The sequence below is a fragment of the Heteronotia binoei genome, chromosome 4, assembly GCF_032191835.1.
Source record: "Heteronotia binoei isolate CCM8104 ecotype False Entrance Well chromosome 4, APGP_CSIRO_Hbin_v1, whole genome shotgun sequence".
Lineage (NCBI taxonomy): Eukaryota > Metazoa > Chordata > Lepidosauria > Squamata > Gekkonidae > Heteronotia > Heteronotia binoei.
Genome location: NC_083226.1, coordinates 122,939,934 through 122,953,644, shown reverse-complemented (window position 1 = coordinate 122,953,644; position 13,711 = coordinate 122,939,934). Strand labels below are relative to the sequence as shown.

Below are 13,711 nucleotides of genomic sequence, written 5' to 3'. Positions count from 1 at the left end.
TCCATTCACCTCCCAAGAAGGCATTATACATTATGAAGTGACATGAATTAACATTTCAAAGTGGGAATGCCCATCTGAAATTCTCAACTTGCTCCCCTTGTGTGATGGACTTCAGATGAAGGAAATAGAGAAGACTGGCAAACAGGTTGCTAACAAATAGGGATTTGGGTCATAAAAAGAAGAGCCCTGCTGGATGTTGGTCTAGTCCAACATCCTGGCCAGGTTAAGATTCTGAGATTTTAGAAATCTTGTAAGTATAGGCCATTTTCAGCACAGATGGTAGTAAAATATAGTTTAAATTAAGTTTCATACTTAAACCTGACCAAGTCCAATTGAAGATCTCTGTCAGCAACTGAACCAAACATCTGCCTAAAACCTTGGAGATATGCTATCAGTCAGTGCAGACCATAGCAGGCTAGATGGATCAAAGGTTTGAGTCAGCATAAAAGTGCGAATCACACATGAATCACAGCCTTCAAAGGTTGAAGTTCACAGGAGGACACTTGGTGTCATCTGGCAGTTTCCATGCCTCCTGCTATGAATTGTGGTGATGAGTAGCCAGACAGAAAGGATGTCTCCTACAGCAATGAAGCAGAGAATTCATGATATGGAGTGTTGCTACTTGGGTATTGTGCTCTCTGTCAGTATTCTTAAATTGCAACTGTACATTATACTCTGCTACAGGCCCATAGCTACGAGGGGGCCTGTGGGGGAACAGCCCCCCCAACTTCTGCCCAATGCCCCCTGATTCTGGGACCCCAAGCAGCCCCTGGATCCTCTGCCATGTCCACGGGGGCTGTCTCCAGCCCCACGAGCGATTTGTGTGGTAGAGACGTTGCTTGCGGGGTCAACAGCAGAAGCAGTTGGGGCTCCCCTTTAACTGGAGCAGGGGGTCGCCACTTGTCAGCTGCTTCTGCCCCTGCCGGCGCGCTATTTTAGTGGTGGGGAAGGAAGGCTGGTAACGAGAGCAGCTCTCCCTGCCGCCGTCCTTCCTTCTGGCCACTAAAACAGTGAGTTGGGCCGGGGGCAGAAGCAGCTCCCAGCCCCTCCCACCAGTTAAAGGGTCAGATCAGCTGGAGGCTGCTTCTGCTCCCACCTGACACACTATTTTAGTGGCGGGAAGGGAGGGCAATGGTGGCAAGAACGGCAGGGAGAATCGCTTTCACCACTGCCCTCCGTTCCCACCACCAAAATAGCGCACGGGGCCGAGGGCAGAAGCAGCCCCCAGCCGCTGGCACCAGTTAAAGGGCCCGCTGGGGCTTCTGCCCCCGACCCAGCACGTGCTATTTTAGTGTTGGCCAGAGAAGAAATGCAGGTGGAGAGAGCCGTCGCTTTAATCAGCTGATCGGCAGTCTCTTTAACTGTGTGGGAGGCTGGGGGCTGCTTCTGTCCCCAGCCCCTCGCACTATTTTAGTGGAAGGGAGGGCAGAGAGCAGCAAGGAGGGGGGAGGGAGGAGAGAAAAGGTTGTGTGGGGTGCCGGGAGGTGTGAGTGGCCCCCAACAAATTTAAATGCCCACCAACCTTCCATATCCTGGCTACGGCCATGCTCTGCTATAACAGTCCACTTACAGACAGGGTCATAACACATGACATACATTATGTTAACTAGGATTGCTTTCAAGAATCTTGGTTGCCACTGAGAGTGTGTTCATATTACACTAAATAATGCGTGTTTACACAATAAGGCTGTTAAATCCGCAGTATAAGCCTGGTTAAGAACAGCTGAATAGCTGTCTTGTGGCTTCTTTTGAGAGGCACAATGCAACACCATCCATTTAATCTTACACTTATTAAAATCAGTCTTGAAATCCTTATGGTGCTCAATAAGAGCCCAGGTGGAGGAACCTGTAGAACGTACTGCTTGTCTATATTTGTTGTTTCAAGCAGTTCTTGATTTGTGAACAGAATAACATTGATTTTTTTTTCCAAATATCATTGCCATGATGATGATGAAAGTAATTATACTGAAACCCTTGAAGCAACTATTGCTGGCCTTGTTAGAAGCACTCCATGCTATTAGCTCAATGCACATGATTTATCTTTTGCGTCAAGAATGGTTACAGAAGCTTGGAAGGCTGGATCAGCTTCTGACTTCCTCATGCTTACAGTGCAATCCTGAACAGAGTTACACCCAAGAAGTCAATGGCCATAGAAGTATGTAATCCTGTTAACAATTGTACTGCAGTTTTCCTTGCCTGTTTGTCAATTTTGCTGAACTAGTGTTAATTCAAGGTGGCAAAAGGTCAGTGTTTTGCAGACCACTTGTACCATTTGTAATGTACAAACCTGAGCAAATACAGACTTTGAAATTCATTGTGAGCAGTGTCAATATCAAAGATCAGCCTGGTATCACTTCACTTCATTTTAAAAAAAATTCTATTTAAGAAATTCAGGTTGCTCATCTGAATGTGACTTCTTTTATTTGGATTTCTGTTTTCTGGATGAAATCCTGCCATGCCGTCATCAGCGCTTGGCTACTCTGGAAAGCTTCTTTGGAATTTGCTGGTTCAGCATGTCTTATATTTGGTCCCTTTACTATTTTTGCAAAGGCTAAAGCACTCTCACACACACACACATACCAACAAATGCACAGTGTCATCAGTGGATCTCTTTGCTTCCCATTACTTGCTAGCCGAAATGTGTCTTCATATCTGCTCTCAAGCATTTTGGATGAATTGGTCAGCAGGTGGTGCTCTAGCTCTCCTGCCCCCCATCCCCTGTTTCCCTCTCTTAAAAGTGTCAGACCAGTCAGATTCAGGAATGTACTTAGTTATCACTGACTTCAAATTTATGCATAAGATAATCCAGTATGTGAATGTGAAACATTTTATAAATGAACAAAGTTTGCCGCTGTTTTTACAACTGTATCTACTCACAAATATCATTGTCATTATGGTTTTTAGAGATCCCCCTGATTTTATACCTCTTTGCCCTCATTTCCATTACATGGTTCTGGGGAGGACTGCACATGGCTTACAGGCATCTGTGGATGTTGGTCTTCTTTGTCATTTTCAACTGCCTGCAGGTATGTACCTTGTCTCTTCTCTTTACTGAAAATCAAAGTGCTTGAACTGTTTACAGCATGCCTAATGCTGCTAACTTAGAACAAAAAGTATGAGACAATCAGTTTTTGATATCTACAAATATAAAAGAGCAACGCTCAGTTAATTGTCGGTTAATTGTATTGTGATGTTAATTAATGCGGATTAGGTTTATGAGAAAAAAACAGCACATCTGTTATGATGTGTTATGTAAGGTTGCCAACTCCAGTTTGGGAAATTACTGAAGATTTGAGGGTGGACTCTGGGGAGGGTGCGGTTTGGAAGGAGAACAACCTCAGTGAAGTATGGTGCCATAAATTTCACTCTTCAAAGCAGCCATATTCTCCAGGGGAATTGATCTTTGTATTCTGGCACTCGGTCGTAACTCTGAAAGATGTTTAGGCTCATCTGAAGGTTGGTGACCCTAGTGTATGATTGTTGGCAATGACAGTTCCTGTGAACAGCATAACAATAAGAAAAACAAATCCATATCCTATGTATCTTAACCTTTAGTGTGGTGTTTCCCATTACCAGGGTTGGGACCCTCCACTAGTCTGCGGGCCTTTGATTACCAGGCCGTGAGCAAGGTCAGTGCAGCGCCGCCATTACTGATCTTGCTGCACTGATCTGCTGTAGACCAACAGTGGCCAAATTGCAGCTTGGGAGCTGCATGTGACTCTTTGCCTCTTCCCGTGTGGCTCTTGAGGGTTTTCCCCCTCCCCTACACTCATACGCCACCTCAAGTCCCTGCTTTGAAAGTTGAGATGGAGTTCTATGGACTGAGTTCTATAAAGAAGTGGGCGGGTCATAAAGAGTTCAAGGCAGCTAAGCCCTGACCCTAGCTCCCAGCAGCCCTCATTCGGGCCAAGACCAGCTGAGGGGAGTAGAGCTGATGCCACCGCCACTGCCACTGCCACAAAGAGCAGATCAGTAAATTGTGCGCCTCCCGGGCTACTGGGTGAGTGTGTGGAGTCTTCTTGGTGGGCAGAGGGTGCAGCTAAGAGTGGCTGAGCCAGCGGCAGAGTCCACATGTGTATCATCTTTAGAAGAGGCTTCCTTTTGGGATGACAGCCCTGCAGACCAGTTTGTTGCAGCGGTGGAGTCCTGGAGATGGGCTTCCAGCTCCGTGGGCAATGTGGAATCCGGTGGCAACTCAGTCGCTCCTGAGCTACTGGGTGGGTGGAAGTCTTGGGGGGAAGGGGGTAGGGAAGCGCCTGGAGACCAACTGAGCCTTCCGCTGCTTGCACAGCTGACTGGGAGAATTTTTCCTCATTCCGCAAGGGCAGGTTGCGGGAGCAGGCAGCTCTGCTGGAGTTTTTCGGTGTGTGTGTGTGTGTGAGAGGAGGTGTCTGGAGAGAGCCCGAGCCTTGCGCCTCTTGGCTGACTGACCAAGGGAATTTTCCCTCAATCAGCAAGGGTAGGCCAAGTGGACCGTCAGCTCTGATGGCTGCCTTGGAGTTTTTCTGGGGTGGGGGGTGAGAGGAGGCGTCGGGAGGTTGCCCAAGCCTTGCGCCGCCTCCGGCGCTCCTTTAGCCAGCAGCTCTGCAGGTTTGGAGGGGGGGTGAGAAGAGATGCCTGGAAAGAGCCCGAGCCTTGCCCTGCTTTGTTTGTCTGTCGTTTATCAAGGGCAGGCCGCGTGACCCAGGAGCTCTGCTGGCTTGGAGTTTTTCATGGCAGGGAGGAGGCGTCCAGGGAGTTCCCAAGCCTTGTGCTGTTTGCCCGGGTGATTGAGGGATCTTTCCCTCATTAAACAAGTGCAGGATGCACGGCCTGGCGGCTTTGCCAGACTTGGAAGGGTTTTTTTTGGGGGGGGGGGGGGAGAGAGGAGGTGTCTAGAGAGTGCCTGATCCTTGGCACCACTTGCTTGGCTGACCAAGGGAGGCTTCCTTCGGTGCCAACCAGGCTCCACAGCCAGGTGGCTCTGGTGGGAGTGGTCTTTGCTCTATTTCTAAGCTGTGCAGCCTGAGCAGTCCAGCCAGGCACAGTCCCTCAGGGGGTAGGGGAGGATGTTCATCTCTCTTTTCCTTCCTTCCTCTCCCCCTCCGCATCTCTCTCTGCGGCCCAGTCTCCGAAGGGAGGGGATCATGCTCTGCTTCAGTATGTCACAGTACATGTTGGCATTCATAGTTCCCTCAATGAACTGTAACTCCCCAGTGCCGGCAGCACTCATGCAGCCCCAGACCATGACATTCCCACCACCATGCTTGACTGTAGGCAAGACACACTTGTCTTTGTACTCCTCACCTGGTTGCTGCCACACACACTTGACACCATCTGAACCAAATAAGTTTATCTTGGTCTCATCAGACCACATGACATGATTCCAGAAATCCATGTCCTTAGTCTGCTTGTCTGCAGCAAACTGTTTGCCGGCTTTCTTGTGCATCATCTTTAGAAGAGGCTTCCTTCTGGGATGACAGCCCTGCAGACCAGTTTGTTGCAGCGTATGGTCTAAGCACTGACAGGCTGACCCCCCGCCCCTTCAACCTATGTAGCAATGCTGGCAGCACTCATACATCTATTTCCCAAAGCCAACCTCTGGATATGACGCTGAGCACGGGCATTCAACTTCTTTGGTTGACCATGGCGAGGCCTGTTCTGAGTGGAACCTGTCCTGTTAAGCCACCGTATGGTCTTGGCCAACGTGCTGCAGCTCAGTTTCAGAGTCTTGGCAATCTTCTTATAGCCTAGGCTATCTTTATCTAGAGCAACAGTTCATTTTTTCAGATCCTTAGAGAGTTCATTGCCAAGAGGTGCCATGTGGAACTTCCAGTGACCAGTATGAGGGAGTGAGAGCGATAACCTGCTCCCCCTTCACACCTGATACCTTGTACCACTAACGAGTCACATGACACCAGGGAGGGAAAATGGCTACTTGGGCCCCATTTGGACATTATCACTTAGGGGTGTACTCACTTTTGTTGCCAGCAGTTTAGACATTAATGGCTGTGTGTTGCATAATTTTGAGGGGACAGCACATTTACACTGTTATACAAGCTGTAGACTCACTACTTTACATTGTAGCCAAGTGTCATTTCTTCAGTGTTGTCACATGAAAAGATATACTTAAATATTTACAAAATGTGAGGGAATATACTCACTTCTGTGACATACTGTAAGTGCAGAGCAGGGATCAGTGGGATGCAGAAGAGCATGTTTTGTGGATCCCTGATCTTGTGGGTTCAGCGCCCTGGGCCATCATGTGGGTATAGTTCATGCTCCTCCCTGACAAGCTTTCTTTAGCTATTGGGGAAGGTGTACCCCATCTAGTCCTCTTAGCTGCGATGTCTATGGGTCAACAATAGTGGCACCCCCCAGGGGTTCCTGTCCCAGGTCAATGAAGGCATGACAGACTCAGGCTTCTGATCTGAGAGTTACCCCTTCATTCTCTAAACTGATGCCTCAGGGAGAAATAGGTCAGAGCAGCATAGGAGAAACAGGTTAGAAACAAAGGAGTGGAACACCAGTGTGTGACAGGAAAGGGGATTCTGGCCACAGCTGGTGAAGAAGAAACTCTGTTGCAAAAAGGGAACTGATTTTTTAAAGGGGACTATCTCCCCCCCACCCCAGTACTGAAAATACATCATCTTGATAATTAGTAGCTGATAGAATGAACCATGAGGACTATGCTTGGCACAGGAAAGCTTTTTTTCCCAAACTGCAGACTATACATTGCAATATTTAGGGATGACACAAACATCCAATCTCCAGTGTCTCCTTTCAGCATTTCACCTTATCAATAACTGTTTCTGCAGAAGGAATTGAACAAATATAGCAGCATTTTGTAATCTGCAATAGCAACAAGTAAGAATAATGTTCAGAACATAAGGGGAACTAATACTGTTTTGTGATTTCCCTGTACTGGTGCTATATGCCTCTTTGCAATTGAAGCCCCCCACTGTATGTTCAACTTCAGATCACATTTCCTCTGCTTTACTGATCATTCCTACTATCCTCGGCTTCTTGCCAGACTTCAATAAATATTTAATACAAAATGACAAAGTTCAATACAAAATGTTCCTCAGAGAGGGAGATTCTCAACTGGCTGAGTTTGGTCATGGTACAGAATATATATGGCTGCTTTCTGCCCACCCAGTCATGGCTTCATTGATGGCAATTGGTAGGTGATGGAAGAGATATCAGTAATTGTTATCTGTGATCTAAATCTAAATGCAGCTTCATGCTCAAAAGTCATGTAGCCCTGATTTCCACATGCTGAGAACATACAATGCGGGAGCATTCATCATTGTTTGTTTATAAGCTTTGTGGAGGCATCTAGTTGGCTACTGTTACAAACAATGTTGGACCAAATTATTTGATCTAGCAAGTCTCACGTTTTTGTTGTTAAAACTAAATAGATGTTAACCTTATCATTACTTGGGTGGGGAACTTAATGAGAATGTCATGTAAGCCATTCTGAGATTCCCAAAGGAAGAGCTGAACATGTGTAATGAATGAATAAGTATTTATTCTCAAAACTTTCCCAACATTCACTTTCCATCAAGTTTAAACTAGTACCTTAAGAATGCAGTTGACCAAAGAATACTCTACCATGTTTTGACTCAGAAAACTTTCATTAAATACACTATAAATCCATCTTTGTCTGGGAGGAGGAATATCTTCCCCACCCCAAATTTCCAGCTGTACATCTTAAGAGAGAAAAAAGGTTTCCAGGTTTAGGAAGCACAGGTTTTGTTACAGGTTTTATTTTCACAAAAACTGATTGTCCTGGGTGTATCACAGTTTGCAGACTTTATTGGACTTCCAGGATTTGGAGAATGCTAAGCTGACCTGTCTCTCTAAGGGGGGCAGACTTGAGCTTCTGTTCGTGGTAGTAAAGGGCAAATGTTTGCCTTCTGCCTACTTTTCTCAGTGAGAGATTAGTCCAAGATATGCACAGGAAACTTTGAGGTGATTTACCTTGGCTAAAAGGGAGTCCCGGGGGGGGGGGGGGTCCTTGAGGCTTTGAGGGATCCCCGGAGAAGAGTTGCATATTCATCGTCTGCAGAAGCTTACAGAGTCATTTATTTGACATAAGCTTGACAAGATCCTAATCTTCTTTGAGACTGCTAAACATCTGATGCTGTATGAAACCAGTGTTGATCTGGATAACCTTAGAAAAAGGTTCTGATTGTTATGTACCATTCCGGGACTCTTTCAAAGCAAACAAAATAATATTAGAAGGTGGGAAAGAGAAAGCTTGAAAGCTTGGAAAAAGAAGAGGCGAAGGGGTGAATTCTGGACTTTGCTAAATTAAGGACAGTGTTAAAAATTGGAAAGGAATTTATTGTTTTGTCTACCTGCGGTCGTGGAGTGAAAGCACCATCGTCAGAGATCTGCAGTTTCTACAGTCAACACAGGAAATACGTCAAGTATCATGAGACTTTGTTACCAATGAGAATGTGACTTGGGGCAAGCAAAGCGGGAAGTAGCTACTGAAGAAGTGGACCTACTCTAGGATTGTATTACCATAGAAAAACATCAGCAGCCATTACTAAATTTTTAAAAATTAATATCTGAGCCTGGGAAGGTCGGAGGACGGCGAAATTAGGCTCATTTGAAAGGGCAAGTTCTAATCTATCAAATCTGATAGTTGAAATTTAATTTGGTGATATCAAATTTTTCGCTGTTTTTTTAATGTCAGAGTCAAAGATAACCCGTGCAAGGGCTGCCTCATTGGAGAAGATGCAAGATCAGTTGGAAGCAATGGAAGCTAGATGATGAAAGGGGTGGAAAAGATGATAAATGCTTGCAAAAAAGAACTTAAAAAGGATATTGAGGACTTTAAAAAAGAAATGGAAGAGCTTAGAAATGAAACAGTGGTGGTGTCAAAAAAAAAGTGCAGAAGGTAGAAGGGAAAGTTAAACTCCAGGATCCCACCTTATTAAAAATGCAAGAAAAAATAACAATCCATGACTGTAAATTGATGAAGACACAAATATGTCTGAGAGGAGTAACTGAAGAAGAAGGGACAGACTTAAAAGAACATGTAATAAAAATAATTGCTGATTTCTTGGAGGAAGATCCTGAAGGGATTAGAAATATGTATGATTATATGTACAGAGTGAATTCATCATATGCCAAGAAAAATAACTTACCAAGAGATGTGGTTGTGGGGAAAAACTTGAATAAAAAATTTGAGAAGACATTGATAGTGGGAGGAAGCAGAGTAAGAATAATGAAAGAATTGCCAAGACAAATGACAGGAGAACATATAAGAAATTAACAGAAGAACTACGTGACAATGGAATGAGATATAGATGGATAATACCTGAAGGTTTGAGCTTTGAGCTACAAGGAAGAAGGATTACAACTACAAATACACAGGAGCTGCATACAAAATAAAGAATTAGTGACATCTCTAGAAAATGAAACTGAAGCTTTCTTCCAAATAAATGATAAAGATGATATAGAATTTCAGATGGTGTGGGATGCTTATAAAGCCGTAATGAGAGGAATATTGATTACATTAAACAATAAGGACAAAAGGGCAAAAGAAAAAGATGTTGGACATTCAAAATGAAATAAAGAAAAAAGAAGGGGAACTGAGGAAAAGGCCAGGAAAAAAGAAAATTATAAGGGAGATTACAATACTACAAGCACAAATGAGACATTTGTTAAATAAGGAATTGGAATGGAATTTGAAAAAAATTACAACAGAAGTCCTTTGAGGGAGCGAATAAACCTGGAAAGTATTTGGCCAGGCAACTGAAGAAAAAGAGAGGAAGTAAAATTATTAATAAAATTGTGGTTGATGGAAGAGAGATGGTAGATCAAGAAGGAATAAAGAGAGAATTTTTCAAGTACTATGCTAAATTATTTAATGTAAAGAAGGAAAGGATGGAAGCGTATTTGCAAAAGATTAAAATAGCACCCTTAACTGAATATATGAAAAACAATTTGAATAATCCAATTGAAAGAACAGAAATTGAAGCAGAGATTAATGCAATAAAAATTGGGAAAGCACCTGGGCCAGATGGATATATAGCAAAAATTTTTAAAGAAGAATTAGTACCAAAACTTCAAAAAAATATTTATTTATTTATTTATTTGATTTGATTTATATCCTGCTCTACCCCACCGAAGTGGGCTCAAGGTGGCTCACAACACAGAATTCTACAATAAAATCAAGAATTAGAATACATTAATAATTTACACAGTAAAAATAAACACAATTCGTCAGTGTACTATCCTACAGTCTTCCTTAAAATTCAGATTCAGATGCCGGTCAGTTGTATGCCAACTGGAAGAGGACTGTCTTACAGGCCCTGCGGAACTGCCCAAGGTTCCGCAGGGCCCTCACCTCTTCCGGCAGCTGGTTCCACCAACAGGGGGCTGTGATTGAAAAAGCCCTGTCCCTAGTTGACTTCAAACGGGCCTCCTTTGGCCCGGGGATTGTACAGAGATTCTGAGAACCCGATCTCAGTACTCTCCAGGGAACATATGGAGAGAGACGGTCCCTAAGGTAAGCAGGTCCTAGGCCATATAGGGCTTTAAAGGTAATAACCAGCACCTTGTACCGAACTCGGTATATTATTGGCAGCCAGTGCAGTCCCCGAAGCCCCGGCTGAATGTGCTCCCATCTAGGGAGCCCTAATAGCAACCAGGCGGCGGCATTCTGCACTAGCTGCAACTTGTTATTCATCTTTGCCAATTTTTTAGGAGTCATATACCATCTAAAGATGGTATAACAAGATGGTATAACAAGGACTTCAACACTCCTCTCATTACTGCTTTATAAGCATCCCAGACCGTCTGAAAATCAATATCCTCTTTATCATTCACTTGGAAAAAAGCTTTAGTTTCATTTTCTAGGTATGTCACTGTTTCTTTATTCTGTAGCAAATTTTCATTCAATCTCCATCTTCTCAATTTCTTGGACAATTTTGTAATCCACATTATTGGGTTATGATCAGCCCCAATTTTAGGTAAAATCTCTATCTTCCTTGTTATAAGACCTAAATCTTTGGTTCCCCAAGTTTTAAAAAGAAGAATATAAATTTTTGTTTTAATAGTTAAGGGTACCTTTAATATTTGGGGTTTTTTAAGTAAATAACACTGGTGGGGGTCAAGTAACAGGGGAGGGGTGGGTGGAAAGTAATATATGGGGTAGATAATTTTTTTAAAGTTGTAAGATATAGATATAGATTTATTACCATGTGTTACCAATAAAAATTGTTTTAACAAAAAAAAATGATGTATAGATGGTATATACCATCTAAAGATGAATAACAAGATGCCAGACAGATATTGGAAATGCAAAAAACATGAAGGTTCTTTCTACCATATGTGGTGGACTTGTGAAAGAGCGAAAAAGTATTGGCATATGATCCAACAAGAAATTTCTAGGATCTTGGGATATGAATTCAAGAAAGCTGCAGAGATTTTTCTGTTGGGATTACAAATGGAAAAATTTCCAAAAGAAGATAGAACTATAAATTGGTACTTGCTTTCAGCTGCTGGGACACTATATGCGCTGTTATGGAAGCAAGAAAAAATACCAGAAAAATGGGATTGGATTGTAAACGTTATGACATAGAGTGAGATGGACAAATTAACAAGAACTTTAAGAGACTATGATTTAGAAGATTTTAAAAGGGAGTGAAAACAATTTAGATGTAGAAGACGAGTGGAAAGTAAAAGGACTTTGGACAATTTTTGATAATGATTAAACTTTAGAAGAAAGAAGAATATTAATTTTAGTTCTTAGTAATTAAGGGTACCTTTTAATGTTAGTATTTTGAGTAAATAACGCTGGTGGGGGTCAAGTAATGGGGGGAGGGGTGATTAGAAAGAAGCATATGGGATAGATGAAAAAAAGTTATTAACGGAAATTGTTACAATATGTTATCAATAAAATTGTTTAAAACACAGTTTGGAGACTTTATTTAGCAAAGGTGTTTTTGGTGGAAACACAACAAAAGAACTTTCACCCATTCAACAAAGTAAATGAGACCTCCATATTCAGAGGTAGTATGCCATATGCTGGGTAAGACTGTTGCCTTTACGCTCTGTTTTATAACCTTCCCAGAGGCATTTTGCAGGGTGAAGTTGAATGTAGGATGCTTGATTACATGAACCCTTGGTCTAATCCATCAGCGCTGTTACTGTCTTATTTTAAAAAGAAAACAGGAGGTAAATATCAGGTTATGAAATAAGTTTGATCAATTGGATACAATAACCTTCATACAATTAAAAGATCTGAAATGTGGTGTTAAACAACACTCACTAAAATTTATATGTATGCATGTGTACATAACTTGTCAAGGTGTATAGACCTCTACAAATTGGCTACTACAGTAGACTTCTAGAAAGGAGGGTACAAAGGGAAACATAATTTTCTTTCATTCTGCAAACACTCTCTATCCTTTGTTCTAATGATGTCCCACACAGGTGACCCAAAACTCTTAGACCGATTTCCCACTCACCTTACACCACTCTCAAGTTCATCTTCTCAGCAGGGCTTCCTTCCAATTTCACACTATCTGCCCCGGGGCTGCAGAAAGCGTCAGCAGAAACCTTCTCATTTTCCTCTACAACTATTTCATCTTTTCCTTCTCTGAAAGCCCCATAACTTCTAGCCTTTTCATGCATCCTTGACCCCTTTACACCTTCCAGCCAACCTACCTTTGTCTGGCCTGCCTCTTCAGCTTTCATTCCTTCCCTCCCCCTGACAGCGTTCACCTAGGAGAACTATTGCCCAGTTGTATTATGCCAGTCTCCAGACCAGGGCCAGTTGCACAGGAGAGAACCTGCAAGGACTTGTGAGGGGAACCTCATTTTCCCCTGTATCACTGTCATGATCTTAGGTAGGGTTGCCAAGTCTTACTAGGCAACAGGCAGGGGATTTTCTTCACGTGTGTGAAGTGCGATAACATCACCCAGAAGTGATGTTATCATGCTGGGCATGTCACATATGTGATGCTCTAGCAGTCAGGTAAAAATTCTGTCGCACCATAGAGTTTTTTACCTGACTGCTAAAGTGTTGCACGTGCAATGTGTCTGGTGTGATAATGTCAGTTCTGGGTGACATCATGCCAGGCACGTCGCAGCACACTGGAGCTCTTTGGGGATGGAACTCTCTTCATCAGCCCATTATAGGGTGGCAGGTTGGAGGCCCCAGAATTTGGGGAAACCCCACCTCCAGCAGGAACTTGGTAAGCCTAATCCTAGGCCTAGTGTGGCCTACAGGCGTGGAGAAGCCTACATTGGAGTTGCTGGTGGGCTTACATCTCCCAGGATCCCTTTTGACCCTGTGACTGGATGGCAGAAATTTTGGAGAGCAAACTGGCTAAGGAGGTGTGGGACCTGGGAGGAAAGCATAAAAGGCCAAGCCACAGGCAGGACATGTACTCTCTGGAAAGGCGGCATGGAGACAGGTTCTCTCTGGAGAGAAGGCAGTTGGAGAGTTCCCTCACCCAAGGAGGTGAGTCTGGTATTAGGAAAGGAACACCTAGTTAGATGTGTCAGGGCTTTTATTTGTTTACACCAACCTTTACTGTTTCTTATTTCACTGCTGCACAATATGTTTTACTATTTATTGTTCTAGAGCACTTTACCATTTATTATTCTAGAGCACTTATATTAAACTTCTTGCTGTTAAACTCGCTGGGTCCTCACATCTCTTTGGTCACAGTTAGAAGGTACTTGCTAATAGGGTAGATGCAGG

The 13,711-nt window shown here is 43.3% G+C and overlaps 1 protein-coding gene across 3 annotated transcripts in view; it reads left to right on the top strand.

Annotated features, from left to right (window-relative positions):
- ADGRV1 (adhesion G protein-coupled receptor V1) overlaps positions 1-13,711 on the top strand; it is a 556,327-nt gene that overhangs the window by 525,852 nt on the left and 16,764 nt on the right. For all 3 annotated transcript variants that reach the window (XM_060235701.1, XM_060235702.1, XM_060235700.1), the window contains one exon: positions 2,905-3,026. In XM_060235701.1, coding sequence (XP_060091684.1) covers positions 2,905-3,026 — 122 coding nt within the window. The remainder of the gene's footprint in view (positions 1-2,904; positions 3,027-13,711) is intronic.